At 36.9% G+C, this 20010-nt stretch overlaps 2 protein-coding genes and 1 pseudogene across 3 annotated transcripts; 1 reads left to right on the top strand and 2 right to left on the bottom strand.

Annotated features, from left to right (window-relative positions):
• Positions 1-91: 91 nt before the first annotated feature.
• LOC104742719 (pentatricopeptide repeat-containing protein At5g65570) lies at positions 92-2359 on the top strand. The gene has a single exon (XM_087492503.1). The coding sequence runs from the start codon at positions 92-94 to the stop codon at positions 2255-2257; it is 2166 nt and encodes a 721-aa protein (XP_087348629.1). The 3' UTR covers positions 2258-2359.
• A 2568-nt stretch (positions 2360-4927) lies between these two features.
• LOC104742730 (dof zinc finger protein DOF5.7) lies at positions 4928-6687 on the bottom strand. The gene has a single exon (XM_010463766.3). It carries the CDS (start codon positions 6140-6142, stop codon positions 5177-5179), a length of 966 nt encoding a protein of 321 aa, XP_010462068.1. The 5' UTR covers positions 6143-6687; the 3' UTR covers positions 4928-5176.
• A 1509-nt stretch (positions 6688-8196) lies between these two features.
• LOC104742741 (uncharacterized) lies at positions 8197-19198 on the bottom strand (annotated as a pseudogene). The gene is made up of 39 exons (XR_015571965.1): positions 18959-19198; positions 18504-18860; positions 18329-18416; positions 18196-18244; positions 17981-18088; positions 17795-17884; positions 17449-17704; positions 17297-17318; positions 17063-17175; positions 16685-16981; positions 16541-16565; positions 16354-16467; positions 16109-16213; positions 15828-16028; positions 15664-15754; positions 15510-15595; positions 15368-15409; positions 15219-15266; positions 15064-15121; positions 14813-14894; positions 14659-14728; positions 14522-14571; positions 14271-14343; positions 14085-14133; positions 13898-13998; positions 13730-13811; positions 13412-13620; positions 10898-13290; positions 10692-10820; positions 10471-10596; positions 10339-10385; positions 10103-10254; positions 9891-9994; positions 9551-9762; positions 9231-9437; positions 9002-9149; positions 8776-8906; positions 8600-8689; positions 8197-8503 (listed from the first exon to the last, which is right to left on the bottom strand). The product of XR_015571965.1 is annotated as an uncharacterized LOC104742741 (transcript).
• Between the last annotated feature and the right edge of the window lie 812 nt (positions 19199-20010).

Consider the following 20010-nt stretch of genomic DNA (forward strand, 5'->3'; position numbering starts at 1 on the left):
TTAAACACCTTTATGGGCCTTGATGAGCTTTAATGGGCCGATATGAGCTACAGACTGAGGCGATGGTCGGAGAAATAATACGCCGCCGGTGATGAGAAGAGATTATAACGGCGGATTAATCGCCTTTTCTAGATTTCTCAGCTCCTTTGCTACCAAAAGCTGTTCGCCGGAATCTTCTATCCATAGTCAGTTTAGGCTTCTCTGCGTCGCATGTGACTCCTCCTTGACAACGACGCACACTTTCTCTCCGCTTCTCAGACAATGCATAGACGAAAGATCGATATCAGGGCTCAAGAAAATCCAAACCCAGATGCTCAAATCTGGGTTTCCGGTCGAACTCTCAGGCAGCAAACTCGTCGACGCGAGTTTAAAGTGTGGCGAGATCGGTTACGCACGTCAGGTGTTCGATGAAATGCGTGAGAGACATATTGTAACATGGAACTCTCTAATTGCTTATTTCATTAAGCACAGAAGAAGCAAGGAAGCTGTTGAATTGTATAGATTGATGATCACGAATAATGTTTTGCCAGATGAGTACACGTTGTCTAGTGTTTTCAAGGCTTTTTCTGATTTGGGTCTTGAGAAAGAAGCCCGGAGAAGTCATGGACTTGCAGTGATTCTAGGTTTGGAAGTCTCAAACGTGTTCGTTGGAAGTGCCCTTGTAGATATGTATGTAAAGTTTGGTAAAACGAGGGAGGCAGAGTTAGTATTGGACCGTGTGGAGGAGAAAGACGTGGTTTTGATCACAGCTTTGATCGTTGGTTACTCGCAGAAGGGTGAGGATACTGAAGCTGTCAAGGCATTTCAAAGTATGTTGGTTGAGAAAGTTCAGCCTAATGAGTATACTTTCGCTAGTGTATTGATATCTTGTGGGAACTTGAAGGATATAGGTAATGGCAAGTTGATTCATGGACTTATGATCAAGTCTGGTTTTGAGTCTCCTCTTGCTTCACAGACTTCTCTTCTTACAATGTATTTGAGGTGCAGTTTAGTTGATGATTCCTTGCGGGTTTTCAAGTGTATTGAGTACCCAAATCAGGTGACTTGGACGTCTCTTATATCGGGGCTTGTCCAAAACGGTAGAGAAGAAATGGCCCTTACTGAATTTAGAAATATGATGCGTGATTCAGTGAAGCCTAACTCTTTTACATTGTCAAGTGCTCTCAGGGGGTGTTCGAATCTCGCAATGTTTGAAGAAGGCAGACAAGTTCATGGTATAGTGAGTAAATATGGTTTTGATAGAGATAAGTATGCTGGATCAGGGCTCATTGATTTATATGGGAAATGTGGATACTCAGACATGGCAAGGTTGGTTTTTGATACCTTGAGTGAAGTTGATGTTATATCTTTTAACACAATGATCTATAGTTATGCACAGAACGGTTTTGGACACGAAGCACTTGAGTTGTTTGAAAGAATGATAAATCTTGGAATGCGACCGAATGATGTAACAGTCTTGAGCGTACTCTTGGCTTGTAATAACGCTGGATTAATTGAGGAAGGTTGTGCAATTTTCGACTCCTTCAGAAAAGATAAGATCATGTTGACAAATGATCATTATGCTTGTATGGTAGATATGCTAGGACGGGCAGGGAGATTAGAGGAGGCTGAAATGCTAATAAACGAGGTGATAAACCCTGACTTGGTTCTTTGGAGGACGTTGCTTAGCGCCTGTAAGATTCATAGAAAGGTAGAAATGGCAGAACAGATAACGAGAAAGATCTTTGAGATAGCACCTGGAGATGAAGGAACTCTCATTCTAATGTCAAATCTATACGCATCCACGGGGAAGTGGAACAGAGTGATTGAGATGAAGAGTGAGATGAAGGAGATGAGGCTGAAGAAGAATCCAGCGATGAGTTGGGTTGAAGTCGATAGGGAGACGCATACATTCATGGCTGGAGATTTGTTTTTGCATCCAAACTCGGAGAAGGTTCTTGAAACTCTTGAAGAGCTAATCAGGAAGGCTAAAGATTTCGGGTATGTTGAAGACAAGAGCTGTGTGTATCAAGACATGGAGGAGACTGCAAAAGAGAGATCTTTGCATCAACATAGCGAGAAACTGGCCATAGCCTTTGCAGTTTGGAGAAACGTTGGTGGAAATATAAGGATTCTAAAGAACCTTAGAGTTTGTGTTGATTGTCACAGTTGGATCAAGATCGTATCAAGAGTTATCAACAGAGAAATTATCTGTAGAGATTCAAAGAGGTTTCATCATTTCAGAGATGGGTCTTGTTCGTGTGGAGATTATTGGTAAAAAGTACGGGTTTGTATTCGGTCTAAGCCCACATTTCATTTGAACTGTGAAATGAACATAAGCCCAACTATGAAATGACAATATTGTTATACTTTAACAAAAGCAGAAAATAATCAGTAAAAAATGTTGAAAACGTAATTTATGATCAAATGGCAAAAAAAAAGTCCTCGTTTAAAATAATGATAAGTCAGATGTTATATAACTTAATCAGTTGGATTGAGAGTATTGGAACCAAAGTCGAATTTTATACTATAAAATGATATATAAATTTTGAAGCTAACTTTTTGGAGTTTTTGTGTTGCCTTGCCTATATACATAACTCCAAATAAAATTACTAAATAATATCGGTTACCAAGAAGAAAATGGCAATGATGTGATAGTAAACATGTAACTCGTTTTCTGTTGGAAGTTTTCGTCTTATCTTTTTTCATCATGACCAAGAAGAAAAGAAGACGTTATTGTGTGATAAGGCCATGTCAAATTTTGTATTGGTGTTCGGTTCGACGGCCAAATGTACAAAAACTTGATTCTAAAGAAAAGCAAAAAAGTTGTAAGGCTTTGGTGTTATCCATATATTCTTCCGTTTTGTTTACTTCGTTTGAAATAACAATCTAAAGATTCTAAACCTTTTCCACTTTTTTTTCCTATCTTGCCAAGTGGACTGATTTACTACTTTCCCCCACGTTACTTCAAAACTTCACAATACATGATACATGCATATACAGTAAACATATATATAGATACATAGATGTTGCATTTTGTATATTAAAACCTGAAATGTTGCATTTAACTAGGGCGTATATATATCTAACCATCTAACGTAAATGATTAAATAATAATATAGAGGTGATAAATACATTGGTAAACTAATAAAATATAAAACTATACTATCTCCTTCAATCACGAGTCGTATAAATCGTGAGCTTCCTCGCCATTGGTTTTAGATTGTTGTGGCAAAGCCGTGAAATAACGACATATTAAATCTATTCATATTGTATGATACAAAAGGCAGTTACATGATATCACTTGTATTCACATTCATCATGCTCCTTCGCCATCTATCCGTTTAATTAAATGATGATCATCAAAATATTTCTGTTATTATTATTTGTTTTATTTTATCATATTACACTTTTTAAAGTCATATTTGAGCTCACTGGCCTTTTATTTATCTTGTTTATGATCACGGTCGTCACTCGTCCGTCGACCAAAAGCAAGAAAAGGTTAATTCTTGATCTTTTTATATTACCTTTTAAGGATAATTAACAAGATGTGTCAAAGAGAAGAAAACAAAAAAAAGTCAAGATATCCTAAAGATAGTTCTTAGGATGAAATATCGTATAAAGCAAACCTACAAATAGCGAGTGTTAAAAAGCTTTAAAGGATGTTGTAGTATGCAAAGTGCCAACATTGGCTTTTAAGAGATCGAAACTTTGTAAAAAGAAAGTGTTCAGAACCTAAAAAGTAATTCTTATATAGATTATAGATCACTCTTCAGTCTTCAGCAGAAGAACAAAAATTGAAAGAAACATAGTCCTCTAAATATTTTATTGTTTTGTATTTTAGCTTTCTAACTTTTGTACCATTAAACGGTAAAGGCAGAAGATTAATTACATAGTCGCATGCATGGCTAAATAAACAGAGATGAAACAAGTAAAGTAGAAACTTTATAGATTATTAGTGTACAAATTAATATTCTTCTAGAACTCACAATATGACAAAAGGGAACTAAGAGATGTGTGTTTTTCTCGTTTATAGTCCAAAGTTCAACTTGTAGACCCCATTATCAAGACAAAAACAACAAAAAAAAACCCCCAAAATATCAAATCAAAGGTTAAAATTTTAAACCAGACGACTCATTATCATTCTACAATTTTTAATTTGCATCTACAGTGTTTAAGAAAATCCAAAGTTGTGAATACTTTTGACAGCTTAGCGCAATAGTTGAAACAACTAAGTTCAATTAGTCTGTTCTCACATGCCTACTTATGCTTTAGTTCTTGCAGGCCTTGCTCTATAGAGATCAGTGATAAGAGATGTACATAGTACATATACCTACTACACAAACAAACATATACGTATATATGCGTGTTCAGATGTATTTATATTCTAGAGAGATGCTAACGAGAGACTGCAAAAGATGGCTAAGGCCTGATCTCTATGTTTCACAGAGACTCGACATAGTTCAGTGTCGCCTAAGATCCTATATGCTTCTACATATTAATTAGACCACACTTCACTGACACATTTTTAATGTAACATCAATCTATATTTTTATTTACCGCACAAATATCGATGTTTTAACGAATAATACACAAGAGTTTTATTTTTATTTTCACTTGGGTATATGACACATGATGGTGAATTATTCTGCTTGGCTCAATGTCTGTGTCATCTGTATAATTTGTGCTCAGTTAAAACAAAAAATTCAAGTAGACTTATTCAAAGGAACTATGACCAATCCCAAGGAGACATTATCTATTTAGTGAAAATGACTTCTTAAAGAAATTTTAAATTATAATTATCCTTGGGATAACAACCATCCAATAAGTCATTAAGTGAACATTTTCACCACCAAACCAAGGGCTTTTCAATAATTAAACACAGTAAATTCTGTTCCAAACTTTAAATTATTTTAAATGTAGACAAATCATCAATATAGAGAATCTATTATAATATAAGTATCTCTCTCCATTCTTGAATTAATTTATCCCCCAATTTTGTTTTTTTGTTTACAGATTGAAACTTAAAGTACTAAAATAGTAACCAACAACAACAACAAAAGCTGTCTACAAGAACACCAGAAACAAAAAAAAAAAAGACTACAAACATAAATAGTTTTGGCATTACATCACAACACACATAACAAACAAATATATAAAATTAATAGATATATAGTTTTCTTGGACTTACCAAGAATCAAGGCAAAGCATTATAATGATTAAGATCAGTCCAAGCTTGAATTCCATTGTTGTTCCATTCACTTCCTCCTCCTCCTGTATTAGCATTATTACTAATCACCCCTTCATTATCACTATTATTACCAAAATACCACTCTGTCTGATTATCTCCTTTCTTTGTCGGCGACGACGGCGATGACGAGTTCACGATCTCGAGGTTCCGGTAAAGAATAGGTTGCGGCCTCTCGACGACAACAGTTTCTTCCTTGGAATTACCAAAAAGCATAGCCATCCTCTGTTGCTGAAGCCTCCAGTGTAAATCTTGGTTCAAACAGCTCAAAGTCTCTATAGAAGAAGCTAAGTTACCGTCGCTTGCTCCGGCGGTTGTGAAACCCGTCGGTGAAGGGTTACTGTTGTAATCTCCAAAACCCATTAAAGATAAACCCGACCCGACATCAACGGGTGTGTTTTCTCGACCCGAGGAGACCATAGGCCTAAGATCAAGAACTTCTTGGTTGTTCAAAAGCTGAAGATCGTTGATCTTGTTGAGAGATAAACCGGCGAGCTGAAAATCCATAGTCGTCGGAGGAGGGAAGAATTTGGAAGAATCGTCCATGATTGAAGAGAAGAACCTCTGAGAAGAAGAAGACGAAGAAGGGAGTACTGCGTTCATGGAGGAAGTAGTACTAGGTTTGATGGATTTTTTTGTTTTCCGACAACCACCACCGATGGGGACGTTTCTCAAGGCGCCGCCACGTGTCCAGTAACGGCGACAAGATTTGCAGAAGTGACGAGGTTGAGAGAGACTGTAGTTGTTGTAGTAACAGAACTTTGTGTTTGAAGAGTTGCAACGGGGACATTTTAGGGTTTGTTGGTCTTGAGCCACGGAGGAAGACGGTGGTTTCTTGGTTTGGGATGTACCGGAGATACGGTTATCCGGTTTTGGAACCGGTTTGGGAGAAGGGAGATTGGTATGGGAGGACATGATGATGATGATGGGGGAGGAGAGAGCAAAAATGAAAGGAAGAAGAAAGCTTTGGGGGTTCCTGCTTTTGAATGTAATAAGTAAAGTATGAGAGGAGAGAGACAACAACAACAGTCGGTAAAAGGGTTTCGTATGCTTCTATACTTATTTATATAGATAAATTATTATTATCATATATATGTGAGCATATATGTATATGGGTGATATATATACTGTCGGGCTTATGTTTGAAAACTTTGTTTGGCATTTTTTATATATTTAAAAATAAATTAAAAAATTTATAGTATGTATTTTGTCTTGAAAATGTTATTATTAATCAAAACTGTGATAATTGTGTTCGATATGATCATTACGGATAATAAAATTAATCTAATGCGTCAAAACATGTATATCATAGTTTTCATATTGAGAATACAAATATTATTTCTGTTGTACTTGTATACTCTGGTCTTGGTGTTCTTGTTCCTTCGCACAGTTATAGACTTGAATAATCGTAAACCGCCACCTTTATTAAAACTGTTTAATTAAATTCTTCATAAAATCTCTTTGTAGTTAATGTTTGTATATGTACATTGTACTTATATAGATAAAGAGCGAGAGAGAGAGAGAGAGAGAGGCATGAGTGAGAGATAATAGAGACAAAAAGAGAAGATGAGAGAGAGACATGAAGTGGCAGAAAAGACAGAAGAACATATAAAACTGTGCAGTTGATCGGAACGAATCGGATAGAATTTGTTATGTGTCTTGTTTCTATTGTTGAGGTAACGTTTTTTTATATGTGTGAAGTGTGCACTGCACCACCATCTTTATACGTAAAAACTATATATACAATCACAAATAATATTTTCTTTCATTTACATACAGCTATACTTATATATAGCTGTCAAGCGTATGCAACTCTATTAAGGAAACCAAAACTATTGGAACAAAACATATATAAGAACTAGAAATTTTGCGTTAGCCAAGGAATCGAGTAAATGGATAAGTATCAATACGTATTATGTAGGCGTGATTCAGGGTGCATACAAGCTAGCTGAAAGTTTTGGATTTTATATGAGTCCAAATCGTCAATATATATAATTAAATTTGAGGAAGTTTTTCTAAGTTATGTTTTTAAGGAAGTTAATTAATTTGAGATTTGTAATCTAGAGGGCCTAAGAAGAAGAAGAAGTAGGGTTTAGTAAGAAAGTAACGTTAGATTAACTCTCTGACATGTTTCTGTATCGCTAATATATACCCTTCAGTTATAGCTAAAAGTAATTGACATTTGTTCAAAGTAAACTGCCATCAAAGCCAGATTCAATTGGGTTTTAGTTATGTGGCCAATACAGACAAGTGTGTATATATTATATTAAAAAAATGGAAAAAGAGAGGAGATTGTGTTCCGATGATTGATATATTAAACGTCTCCATCTGTGAAGAAACACGAGAGAACGGAGAAGACAAAATGGGAAACATGTGAGAGCCCCTTGAGGAATGGATCTCTCGTGAGACTAAACCGATCATCCACAAAATGTACAACTAACACCGATTTTGTTTGTTAATCTTTAATAATCTTGAGACATGCAATGCAACAACAACAAAAAATTTTAACAAAATCTAGATGCATGCTAGCTATAATAATGAAATAAAACTACTATATAAACTATTGGAAAAAAAAAAAAAAAACTACTATATAAACTAGCGAATTTATAATTTTAACAACTGAGATATACTGCTGAAAAATCCAACAATACAATAACTATGTAAATTTATTACGGCGTTTAAAAATATTAGGTTATATATTTATGTGTGATAGGTTAAAAGTGAGAAAGAGACATGACAAGAAAATTACTTAAGGTAAAAGACGAAGTTTCCATCAAAGATTGGTCAAATGTAATATCGTTATCAAAAACGTCGTAGAAGCATATCGCCTGATTTACGTGCTGTTCCCATTTATTCCAGCCGTAATTTGCCAGTTTTTATTTTACAAAAAAAAAAAAAATAACTTTACGAGATTTATATGAGCTCGCTCGAGACTATATAATAATTTACGCGGATCTTGAAACAGAACAGAAAGAAGAAGCCCATCTAAATTATATTGGGCTTTATTAGAAGCCCATCTAAAAGTTGTTAGCCCTCTAGATATAAAACATTTACTTCTTTTTCGGTTTAATAAGAATCTGGCCAAAAAGAAGAAAACTCAACTGATCTATTCACATGATGAACACAGCTTCTGACTTGCCACTGTTTTATACATCAAAGTTGGGTTCCTATGTCACTTTATAAAGCCATCGATCAGACAACTTCATAAAACAGAACCTCTGGCCGAACCCTCCATTCTCCACAGAATTTAACCACACTCTTCCACTTACCGACAACCTATAAGGATAACATCACCACATATCACTCATTTATGACCCATAAAAATTCTAACTTCAGCTCAAAAAAAAGGCAAATCCAACTCTTTCGTCTTACCTCTTCTGCTAGAGTTTCATGTCTGAGACTGACCCATCGGTTCTTTTTATAAGCCACGCAATTGTATTCTCCTTCTTCACCACAACCAATCTGCATTCCATATTTTAAGACTGTAACGAAGAAGAGATACAGAAGAACAGTAGCACAAACATTTGTGACCCTGTTTCATATTTTACCATTGACACAAGCCGGTAAACTGTGTTTGGTTCTACGCCTTCGTATAGCCTGCTGATATCTATCTCCCAGTCTAAAGCCTCTAGCGTTTCAGATATCTCTTTTTCAGTTTCATTCTTCTCCCATTCCAACACTAATGTCGCAAACCAACAAAAACAACAACATTATATAATCATACCACAACAAATGAAATGAGTAGATAAGATCACAATCATCTTCAAAAGTTACCAATTGTGAAGATAGGCGGGGATCTACTTATAGTATGACGAACAAAGTTTGCCTTTCCACACCCTCTTGTTTTAATGTCACATAACATTTTATCTTCCATACGGATCACTTTAATGATGTCTTCAAACTTTATATTGCCAAAAGCACACTGCATAACCACAACACAACTTCTTAAGAAGTAGTACCAGTTTCTGTAGGAAAGACAGAGAGTGAAATAAATGAAATATACCTTCAGGTCTCTGATTGAATCTGCAGCCATAACAACGCCATAAGACCTTTGCTCTGGATAATTTGGCATCTTTCTGCATTTGCTACATTTCATTCTTTCATATTCTTCAATTGTAAAAAGACGAGTTACCAAGCTTTCTCTCTGTGGACTTTTCCAGCATTGCCAAAACTCAAGGATGGCTACGACTACCTCCCCAGCATCATTTAGCTAAATAGGAAACAAAAGGACAAAAAAAAAGATATTAGAATGGCATTTAAGATAACAACAAAGCTGTTTGGAAAATAAAATATGCAATGTTTAAATTTATCTTCCGTACAAACCGTGGAATGAACTTCTTCTAGGGAAGCAAGTAAGTCGCTTGAAAGGTAACTGTAGAGTCCTTCGTATTCTATCTCCCCCGAGAGTCTCGGGCCGAGACAAAAGCAGCAAAGAAATCTCGTAATGCACGAGGAACTTGTTCTTCCAAGTTGTCAGAAAATGGTTGCCGATTGTGCTCCAGATCCTCTTTAAGAACCTTAATGTTACAGAGGGCCTGCAGTAGAGCACAAATTCAAACAAAATAAGGAAGTAAAGAGATAATACATGAAAATAAAGAATGGTCTAAATCCGTTAAACATAGTTTAGGTTTTGAAATCTTATTTTTGTTGATGATTGCTTTACCTTAAGAACCATGTCAAGAACTGAATTATATCTTGTTGTAGCTTCTTCATGTACTGAGCCCAGGTGTTCTGACGATGAATCTTCTCCAGGCATGATTTGCATATCTTGAAGACGACAAGATAAAGAAATAAGAATTATACATCTCAAAACAATATAGGCTATAGAGCTTTTAGAATACTCACAATTGAGAAGCTCTTTTACAACCAGGTTACCTTTGGTAGCTTCCTCTTGATTGTTAATATTGGATGTCATTTCCGATAGACCCCTTTCACTTGAAAAAGTATCATCTGGTTCCATAAGAACTTCTTCGGCCGCTTTTACTGATGGAGGTGTATTTCCCAGTTCAAGGTTGACAGAATTTTCACTAGAGATGTAAGTACACAATGTGTTTAGAAACAACCAGAAAACAATATATCATCATAACAAAAAAGAATCGTGAGGTACTTACTGTTCAACACTCTTATCAAGGTGACTAGGCATGCTCGTTGAAGTTCTCTGTTGCACCATGAAGACATTCCTTCTTACAATTGAATAACCAAAAAGTCAGCGAAGCAAATAAAAAATTTAGAACTTCAAAGACCTTGTTGTTTTTATTTTTCTTCTTCTTCGATGGTAATTTCATCTTCTCCTCTTGTTTTTCCTCGGATATAAGATCTGCTTCTGCTGCAGCTAAATTTGCTTTGTGTTCCATATGTATAATACCATCCTACACACGAGACATCAAATATAATATAAGGAACATGTGAAAGACCCAATCAGAAATGAAATGAAATGAAGCTCTCTGTAGAAAATCAAACCAACCAGGATGAGTTCTTTTACTGGTCGAAGAATGTAATAGCGATAGTCAAAAACAGAAAGTCTGGTGAGGCTATTCAGCAAATTAATCCTTGAACTTTCAACCAGTAAAAATTTTGAATCTTTTAGAGCAACCTGCAATCAATTGACACTTTAAGATAAACAATTTTATGATATCCTGTTGTTAATTAAAATTCAGATAAGAAATGAACCTTGTTGGTGACCACTAATTTCAGAAGGTTTATGGACTTCATCACAATGTCATCACTAAGATCTTTATGCTCACGTATAACATTCATGCAAATGCGAAAATCAAATGTTGGAAATGTTGCTCCTTTGAAAACATCTTGTACTGCACACAAGAATACTTCTGTATCCAGGGATTTTCCAGCGTCTCTCCTTAAATGCTCTTCACATGTATCACATAGAAGAGATGCATAACTGTTCCATTGATCTTTCTGTAAATTCCTCCTCTTTACATCTTCGCCAATACACAAATTTTCGGCGGTGGTAAGAGCTGCATCATAATCTAGGAGCTGACACTTCTTTACATATTGGGTTGTCAAAGTCCTACATGTGAACTGAACGGCTTTCAGAACAGCCACCCAAATATCAAGATTGTGCATCCTGATAGGCATGGGAAATCGAAAAATCTCATCTTCTACAGAGTTGTCGACTAACCAGGATAAGATATAACCTCCCTGAGCATGTGCATTGGCATAGTCCCTTCATCTTCTAAAGACATTGATTGTCCCTTCATCATCGAATCGAGCAATCTTGCATTGCAGCAGTCTCTTATCCAGGAGCAGAACTGAAACCTGAGGGTCAAAGTCGAGCTTTTCTTTAACTCGAGTACTATCCCAGAAATTGTCGACTACTCTGCAAACCACATCTGTACCATCATCCCTTTCACACTTGATGTTTTTAAGAAATTGCGGGATTTCGTTGAGTTCGCCAGATTCACAAAAACAGATAATCTGAGGTGTCTCCACTAGGTGACAATCAGTAAGAGTATGCTTGGAAACTTGAAGCTTTTCAAGATGCTTAACCGTAAATTGCATCACCAAGTCTCGAATGCTACAAGAGAAAATCTTACAGTCCCAAAACGACACAAGGAGTATTTGAATTTCCTTGAGTAACTTACTGCGCTCTTCATCTGCAGCTAAAGGCCAGCCCTTGGACCATCCATTCTCATAGGCAAATGCTTTCACATCTTCCAAACGATTCTTGATCAGTTCGATGGCAGCTGCTGTATCCACTGGTTCCCAACCTCCAACAGATATCTTACGAGCCCAGGCTTTACTTATCCTTTGGGGCATACACTTTGTCAAATCAGGTGTAAATTTTGCACGATGCTCTTGTTCAAGATGATTCTTACATTCTTCAGCACTAGAGAACTTGGTCGAACAAGAACGACACATCCAGAATCTCCATTTTCTCTCATCCCTTGCAAAAGTAAGAAGTTGCTCCAACGCATATCGTCCTTCACTACCATATAATCCCTCAACGTTACTCATAAGTTCCACAGTGCTTACTTTCATAAAGTTCCGTTTGGTCTCAACATTCAAACCTGCCCAATACAAGATCAATCTTTTGATGAAATCAGGCTCGCTCTTCCTTGTATCCCTACCTTTTTCTTGTTTCCTTGCTACTCCTACTCGTCGTGTCTTGGTCTTGGATTCAGCAATTCTTGACTCTCCATTATGGATCACAGACATCATTGATTTCTCTTCTCTCTTGGCAAATTCTGGGTCCTCCTGCAAATTCAAATTCACTCTAGGATTGTACAAAGTTTCTTTTGCTTTGCGCACGGATTTCTTGTAGTACACGGATGACCCAAGTTGTTCTGCCAGAAGGAAGAGTGAAATTGCCGCCAACGATGACAACCCAGGAGATATCGAAACGCATTCTGCACAACCCAAGAAGTATGCAGCTTTCACATCAGTGTTCTCTGTTTTTTGCCCTAGGTCATTAAAGATGTGAGCTTGTAGCGCATTAATATGCTCCCTGTCTTCCCCTTGGACGAAAAGACAGATCTTCTATTACCTCCAACGCCTTGACGTAATCTTTCGCAAAGTAGGAATCTTTGGCGCGTTTGAAGATTTGTTCGCAGTTAACATCTCCTAGAACAGGAGGCGCCATGTTGGAGAAGAGAATAATAGCAAGTAAGGGCTCTCTATGATCTGATCTTGCGTTTTCTTGGTACTGAGTCTGAGAGAGGTTTTGTTCTTGGCGAGAGAAAACAGAGGACAAGCGGGAAAGGAAAAAATTCAACCGAGTAAGGTATAGAAGAAGATGTCAAGTACAGGCCACGTGACAGGGTCTTTGCAAAAAAAACAACGGAGACCCATTTTGGGTATTGAGGAATTGTGTCGAGCACCTTGTGGGGCGTTCTCCGTTTTGAGTAAAATTACATAACTCATTCGATTTAACTGCTCCTTCATGGTTTGGGAGGGTAAGAAAACCAATAAAAAAGGCTTCGAATTTGGGTTTTAAATGGCATAAGAGTAGAATCGTCTTCATGGTTGGGGTCTTGGTAAATCGCAAGAGGTTTCAGCTTTGAGGTTTAGCCAAACGTTGTAAGACCATCCTTCCCTAAAGGTATCTATCAATTAATAATAAAATTAATCTAAGAATTCTCACTAACTTGTAACTGAAACAAGCAACTGAATGCTAAACAATAATAGAGTAAAGCCAAAGGCTCAAAGCATGAAAAGTAGACAAACCTGTTTAGGTAGCAGAAGAAGAGAGACTTGAGCATATGATGAAGAAGAGAGACTTGAACTTAACAAAATGATAAGTAGGTAATGATAGATCGTGAAACAACAACAAAGCCCAAAACGCATCACCTGTTAGCAAAACCGCCAAGAAACATCTCAGCTCAATGATCAGTAAAAGCCATCATTAGTCCATTGTAGGATCCTTCTCCACACACCTAAATCAACAAAACAAAACAACAAAAAAGACGACAAGTAAATAACACATGTAATTAGGAAAAAGAAAAAAGCAGAGAGTCAAAGAAGAGTTAAGAGGAAGAACAAAACCTTAGCACGGAGAAGAATCCAAGCGTGTCCTGTCTCGAGTGGCCTCAGCAAAGCACACATCACCATCTCCCCGCATATGATCCTGCAAAAAAATGGAGTTCATATCAAAAACATGACAAGAGAGTAGAAACCAAAATGTTGCAGCAAATCATTAGTTGGCAATCAGACCTTCAAATCTTGCCATGAAGCACACATCACGAGCTTCCTATGGAATCTCAAATTCGGGGACATCACAATTTGGGGTGTCTTCCTTTTCACTTCCGTAGGCCCTAAAAAAGCAGAAAGTTGTTGGACCACGACAGGAAGCATATACAGTAGAAGAAGACAGAAAACACTGTTGCAAGGAAGGACTCACTTGTATAGCACATTGGTCTAGGGCATTTCTCATTCTTAAAACGGACAGTCTGCACAAGAGAATGAAATCACACAAATGATGTATGTGAGTCCAATGGATGAGCCTCTGGTGACAAAAATATAGCATAGATTTTAATACTCGTGCTTAATGAATTGTGAAAAAGGGGAAAGCATAGTTATTATTTACCTGCACACAAGAGCAAACAAAGCATACTTCATGTCATCATAACTGGTGTTGTCGTCGACGACACCATGGGTTCCTGATCATATAATTTAAAAAAACACTGCTCAAAGCTAAAAAAGGGAAGAGTAAGAATGTATGCATGAGAAAGTTCAAATTATCGTACATGTGTGTGTAATGTATGCTGGTTAGTATTAGTTAGTAAATCTGAAAATCCAAGAGAAAAGAAGAAAGAGAGAAGAACAGAATTAACATACCTAAAGCAGACTTGAGTCTTCTACTTCATTCTTCAATCCATCTCTCTGATCTGCACATATACAGAATTAGATTAAAACCATACAGTTAAATTATCAAGGCTGAATCAATAACTTAAAGAGAAACGAAAAAAACTCACTTGTAGCTCCTTCAAAGCTGTAGGCAAGACCTTTCCACGTATACTGATTGTTAGCTCTTCTTGTTAAAACCTAAAATTAGACCAAACTCGTTACTTACCAAACATAACAAGAGAGATTTAAAGAGAATTAAAAAGGTGGAGAAACGTATCTCACCCAATATTGTCGTCGTCTCTGGACTCCAGAAACAAACCCCAATCCAATCTACAGAATAGGACTGGACCATCGTTGTGTAAGACTGAATCATTTAGAGAAGGGAGAAGCAACAACAAAATCCATTAAAAAAAAGAAGAAGAAGAAGAAGATATTAGTCAGTTTAACGAAGAATAAACTTTAACGGGACTGAATTAGGCTCAAAACTTATGGATGGGAAGAATTTGAAGTGGACAAGGAGGAAGACACACAACCTGTCTCGAGTGACCTCAGCAGATTAAAGAAGACGTCACCAGCTCTCCACAAATGATCCTGCAAAAAAAATGGATTTCATATCAGAAAGAAAAAAACAAGACAAGAGAATAGAAACCAAAAAAGTTGCAGCAAAAACATTAGTTGTCAATCAGACCTTTAAATGTTGCCATGGAGGAGATGATGGGAGATTCACGAACAGTAACTGAAAAAAAAAAAAAAAAAAGCATCCAAGAATCAGAAGAAGTGAAGTGAGACCAAATATTATAAAATTACCAACTTCATCTAAGAGCAAGTAACACAAACCTCCGAATTCAGAGTGTCTTCTTATAACTTCCATTAGGATCACTGAAGATTTATGTGTATGCTGGTTAGTATAAGTTAGTAAAAAAAACTGAAAATCCAAGTGAAAAGAAGCAAGAAAGAGAGAAGAACAGAGTTAACTTACCTTAAGCAGTCTGCTGAAGTCTTCTTCTTCTCACTCTTCAATCCATCTGCAGACTTGAGTATTCTTCTTCAATCCATCTCGGTGACCTGCACAACATATACCAGAATTAGATTAAAACCAAAAAAAAAAACCCTAGAATTTATGAAACCTGTACTTGGCGGTCGGTCAAATCAGAAGAAGAAACGCCATCATCCGGCTCCTCCGATCATCACTTGGCACCAATATCTTCCTGCAAATTCATCAACCTAGATACTCAAACAGTTAGAAGACAAGACACGAGAATGAGGTCTTAAAAGTAAACCCTAGAATTTGTATTACCTTTAGTTGGTCGATCAAATCAGATGAGAGAAAGTTGAAGAAGAAGAAACGCTATGGAAACCATATTCATTCATCAATTAGAAGACAAAGAGAACCCTAATTCTGGGTCATCAATCATAAACCCTAGCTCTGCTCTGCTCTGCTCTGCTCTGCTTTGAATCTTCTTCATACTATTTAAATCGCCTTTCCAGATGCCTATTACTGACACCCAATTAAACGCAAAACGTTAATTAAGTAACTTTCTGTGACATAATTAATCAAAGAAGAAGAAGAACACAAACCTCCTTGACACTCAAAGCAGGAGTCACCACCTCTTGCAGCACCATTTAGCTTAGTCAGAATGGCTTCTGTGATTCCTATCTCTACAATGAATGTTGTCACCAGAGCTGTAGGAAGTACATAATAAATAAGCTCATCTTAATTAGTATTATGACTAATACAGGTCCGGCTCTGAAACTAATTCGTTTACAGGATGTTTCGAATATCTTCTTCTAGAAAAATATAGAATACATAATAAACAGCGTACCTGCAGAAGCTTCTTGTCCAGGTAGCCATTGGCATGAACAACTAGTAACACTTGTGTTGGATTCAGAAACTTCTTCACTGTCTTTTTAGTTTGTCCATCATGCCTTTTATCTACCTGTCACAAAGAGAGTCAAATGACTTTGGAAGACAAAAGGTTACCTGAAGCATTTCTGAAGACGAAAAATTACCTGCTGCATAAACCGGCACACCAACCTGAAACAAAGAGAGAGCATATCATCAGGGAATATTGAAATACACAGAAACGAATATCATCACAACAGAGGGAAACATTCATGATTTGGTAAAAATTGATAAATGTATATAATAGAAACCTGTAGAATTGATAATTGATAGCCTCGCTGAGAATGAATCCACCCCCCAAATCCTAGAGTGATACACTCAAGTACACAACACCGTTGCCGGGGAAAAAAACGAATCCACCACACCCAAATCTCCGATGAGATGATGATCCCCTCTCCTCAATCTATCGCCGGAGAGAAGAAGCTCCAACATCATCATGGCGACATGTGATTACGAATCGTCTAAGGGCTCTTCTAACTCCGTACGATTACGAATCGTCTCCACTCCACTCTATCATCTCTCCTTCTTCTTCTTTTTCTTCTTCGTCGCTTTACAATGAACAAAAAAAAAACCATTAAATATATAATTTTCTAAATTATTATTATTAAAAAAAAAGAAAAATAAAATACCAAGGCTTCGTAGGTAGTCATTGTTTATTGGGCTGGAATTGTTGATATTGGGCTTTCCTCTGTTTCGTGAACAGCTTCATTACAAAACAATCCCTCGTATATATGAAACGAACCTGAAACATCCAAGAACAAGTCCAAATCAAAATACAGTGGCTGCACAATCCAGTCAAAAACAAAGAGAAAGAGAACCTGAAAACATGTTAACAAACCCCGTGAAAAGGCTTGACGACTTACCCAGGAGAAGCTTCCAAAACACCTGCAAAACGAAGAAGAAAGTGTCAGAGGAAGAACAAAACGCTTGTAGACTTTAGCATAGAAAAGAAGCAAAGCCGTGTCCTTATCTCTTCTTGAGAACATAATAAAAATATCGGATTTAGAAACCAAACCTTAGAAGAGAGTGACAACGTTCAGCAAAAGCCATCATTGAACAATTGTAGGATCCTTCTCCACGCACCTAAACCAACAAAACAAAAACCGACAAGTAAATAGTAACATGTAATTAAGGAAGAACATAGAGTAAAAGAAGAGTTTAGAGGAAGTATATAACCCTTGAAGACGACGTTACCACAGAGAAGAAGCGAAGCGTATCATTGTCTCCTTGAGACATCAAACTCATCGATAAAAGCATCAACCATGCATAACCTGAAATAATAGATAAACAAGTAAATCACATGCATGTAATTAGGAAAAACAGAGAGTAAATAAAAGAAGAGTTAAGAGGAAGAACAAAACCCTTGAAGACGTTAGCACAGAGAAGAAACGAAACGTATCTTGTCTCCTTGATACATCACCGGCCTCATCGATAAACGCATCAACCATAACCTGAAATAACAGAGGAACAAGTAAACCAACAACTTAACAAAATGATAAGTAGGTAATGATAGAGTGAAACCAACAACAAACACCAAAACGCATCACCTATTGGCAAAACCGCCAAGATACATCTCGGCTCTTCTTCTCCAGCCATCAAAATTTCACTAGCTGCTCATCATGTACGATCTGAAGCATAGCCATGAGAAGCCACACCTGAGTATTATTAATACCAAAACGATAGAGTGACGTGAAACAACTATAAATACCAAAAGAAAATGATCACATGTTAATAAAACCCGTGAGAAAGCTTGAAGACGTACCCAGGAGAAGAGTATGCAATGATCCGATCATAGTTAGCTTCCGAAACACCTGCAAGACGAAGAAGAAGAAAGCACCGTAAGGAACCAATTAATAAAAAAAAAAACAGAGAGTAAATAAAAGAGGAAACAAAACCCTTGAAGACGTTAGCACAGAGAAGAAGCAAAACGTATCCTTGTCTCCTTGAGACATCACCCTCATCGATAAAAGCATCAACCATAACCTGAAATAACAGAGCAACAACTAAATAACATGTAATTAAGGAAGAATAGAGAGTAAATACAAGAAGAGTTAAGAGGAAGAACAGAACCCTTGAAGACGTTACCACAGAGAAGAAGCGAAGCGTGTCCTTGTCTCCCTGAGACATCACCCTCATCGACAAAAGTATCAATCATAACCTGAAATAACAGAGCATAATTCACGTGAACAATATCATTATGAAAAAAAGCAACTTGATGACAATTTCGAAAATAAACCCTAGAAGCCATCACCGATCAATCGTAGGACGCTCCTCCACAAAAACCTAAAGCAACAAAAAAAAACAACAACAAGTAAGTAATGAGAAGAAAAACAGAGAGTAAAAGAAAATACCAAACCCTAGAACGATCGGTGATGATCGGATCGGATCGGATCGGATCGGATCGGATCAACATAGATTGAATAAACCCTGCAAGACGAACAAAAGAAAAAACAAATTAGAGTCTCGTTCGTGAAGAAGAAGATAGATATAACAGAGGGAAATAATAATAATTAAAAAGCTACTACTGATGCGATTGACGGAAACCCAAACGGCAAACCCTAGAAGAAGATTTCACTAGTCCGAACGAGAGGTGTTGAGATCGAGTTGGAAACAACAACATCAGAGACCCGTCGGGTTTAATTAGAAGAATATCACACAAACACAACATCGATCAGAAACCCTATACTGCTACTAACTAACGAAGCAGAACAACAACAACAAAAAAAAGATAGGAAGATGTGATGATGAGATGTGTTAAAACTTATAAGGGTAGTGTGGAGCGCATTAGTATTATTTATAGACAAAGGTATATGTCGGTCTATTTATTGGACCGTTAGATGTTAATAACCCTAGGTTTTCCTTATTTTCACTTTCCAATTTTCAGAGGAGGAGATTCACATTATTTAGACCATCATTAGTGGTGAATACTCTTAGGAGTACTCTCTTGTTGGGCCCCAAAAACAGAATATTAAACCCATTTTTGAGTCCATTTTAGTGAGTATCGCTGCTTCTGATAGTAACTGAAGCAACACCCTGAGAAACCCGACGTGGCGTTTTGCCATTGGTTCCAGAAGAAATATAAAAGGCAATTTTTTTTTTATCTCCAATTTTTTTCTTTCCGAGTCTCTCTCTCTTATCTGTCGGGTGAAAGACGATTTGGGTGGCGATTCTTGCGAATACCGGGAAATTCCATCGATTCAGACCGAATCTGATGAATTTTCCGACTAAATATGGAGGATGATGATGGCAAGCAGAGGCGATGGCGAAGAACAAGCGGTGTAACCCTAAGATGATGACGCTTCGGTTCTGAAGACAAACTGACGGTGGAGGAAAGTTTTCTGTCGATTTAACTTATTAGGCGTTGATTCATTGCTTTTGAGATTAAATTGATATTCACTTGCTTTTGAAATTTTGTTTTGGAGGATTGAGGGTTACGGTTAAATTACTCTGATTGTATGATATCGTTTTTATGAATGAGTAGCTTTTTATGTTCTTGTTATCTTATGTTTGTGTTTGTGTAAGATTAGTAGAGTGTTTAGTGTTTATGTATGTTGTTCTGATCAGAACCGATCCCAAC

This window comes from Camelina sativa, chromosome 2, assembly GCF_030686135.1.
Source record: "Camelina sativa cultivar CO46 ecotype springtype chromosome 2, ASM3068613v1".
Taxonomy (NCBI): Eukaryota; Viridiplantae; Streptophyta; class Magnoliopsida; order Brassicales; family Brassicaceae; genus Camelina; species Camelina sativa.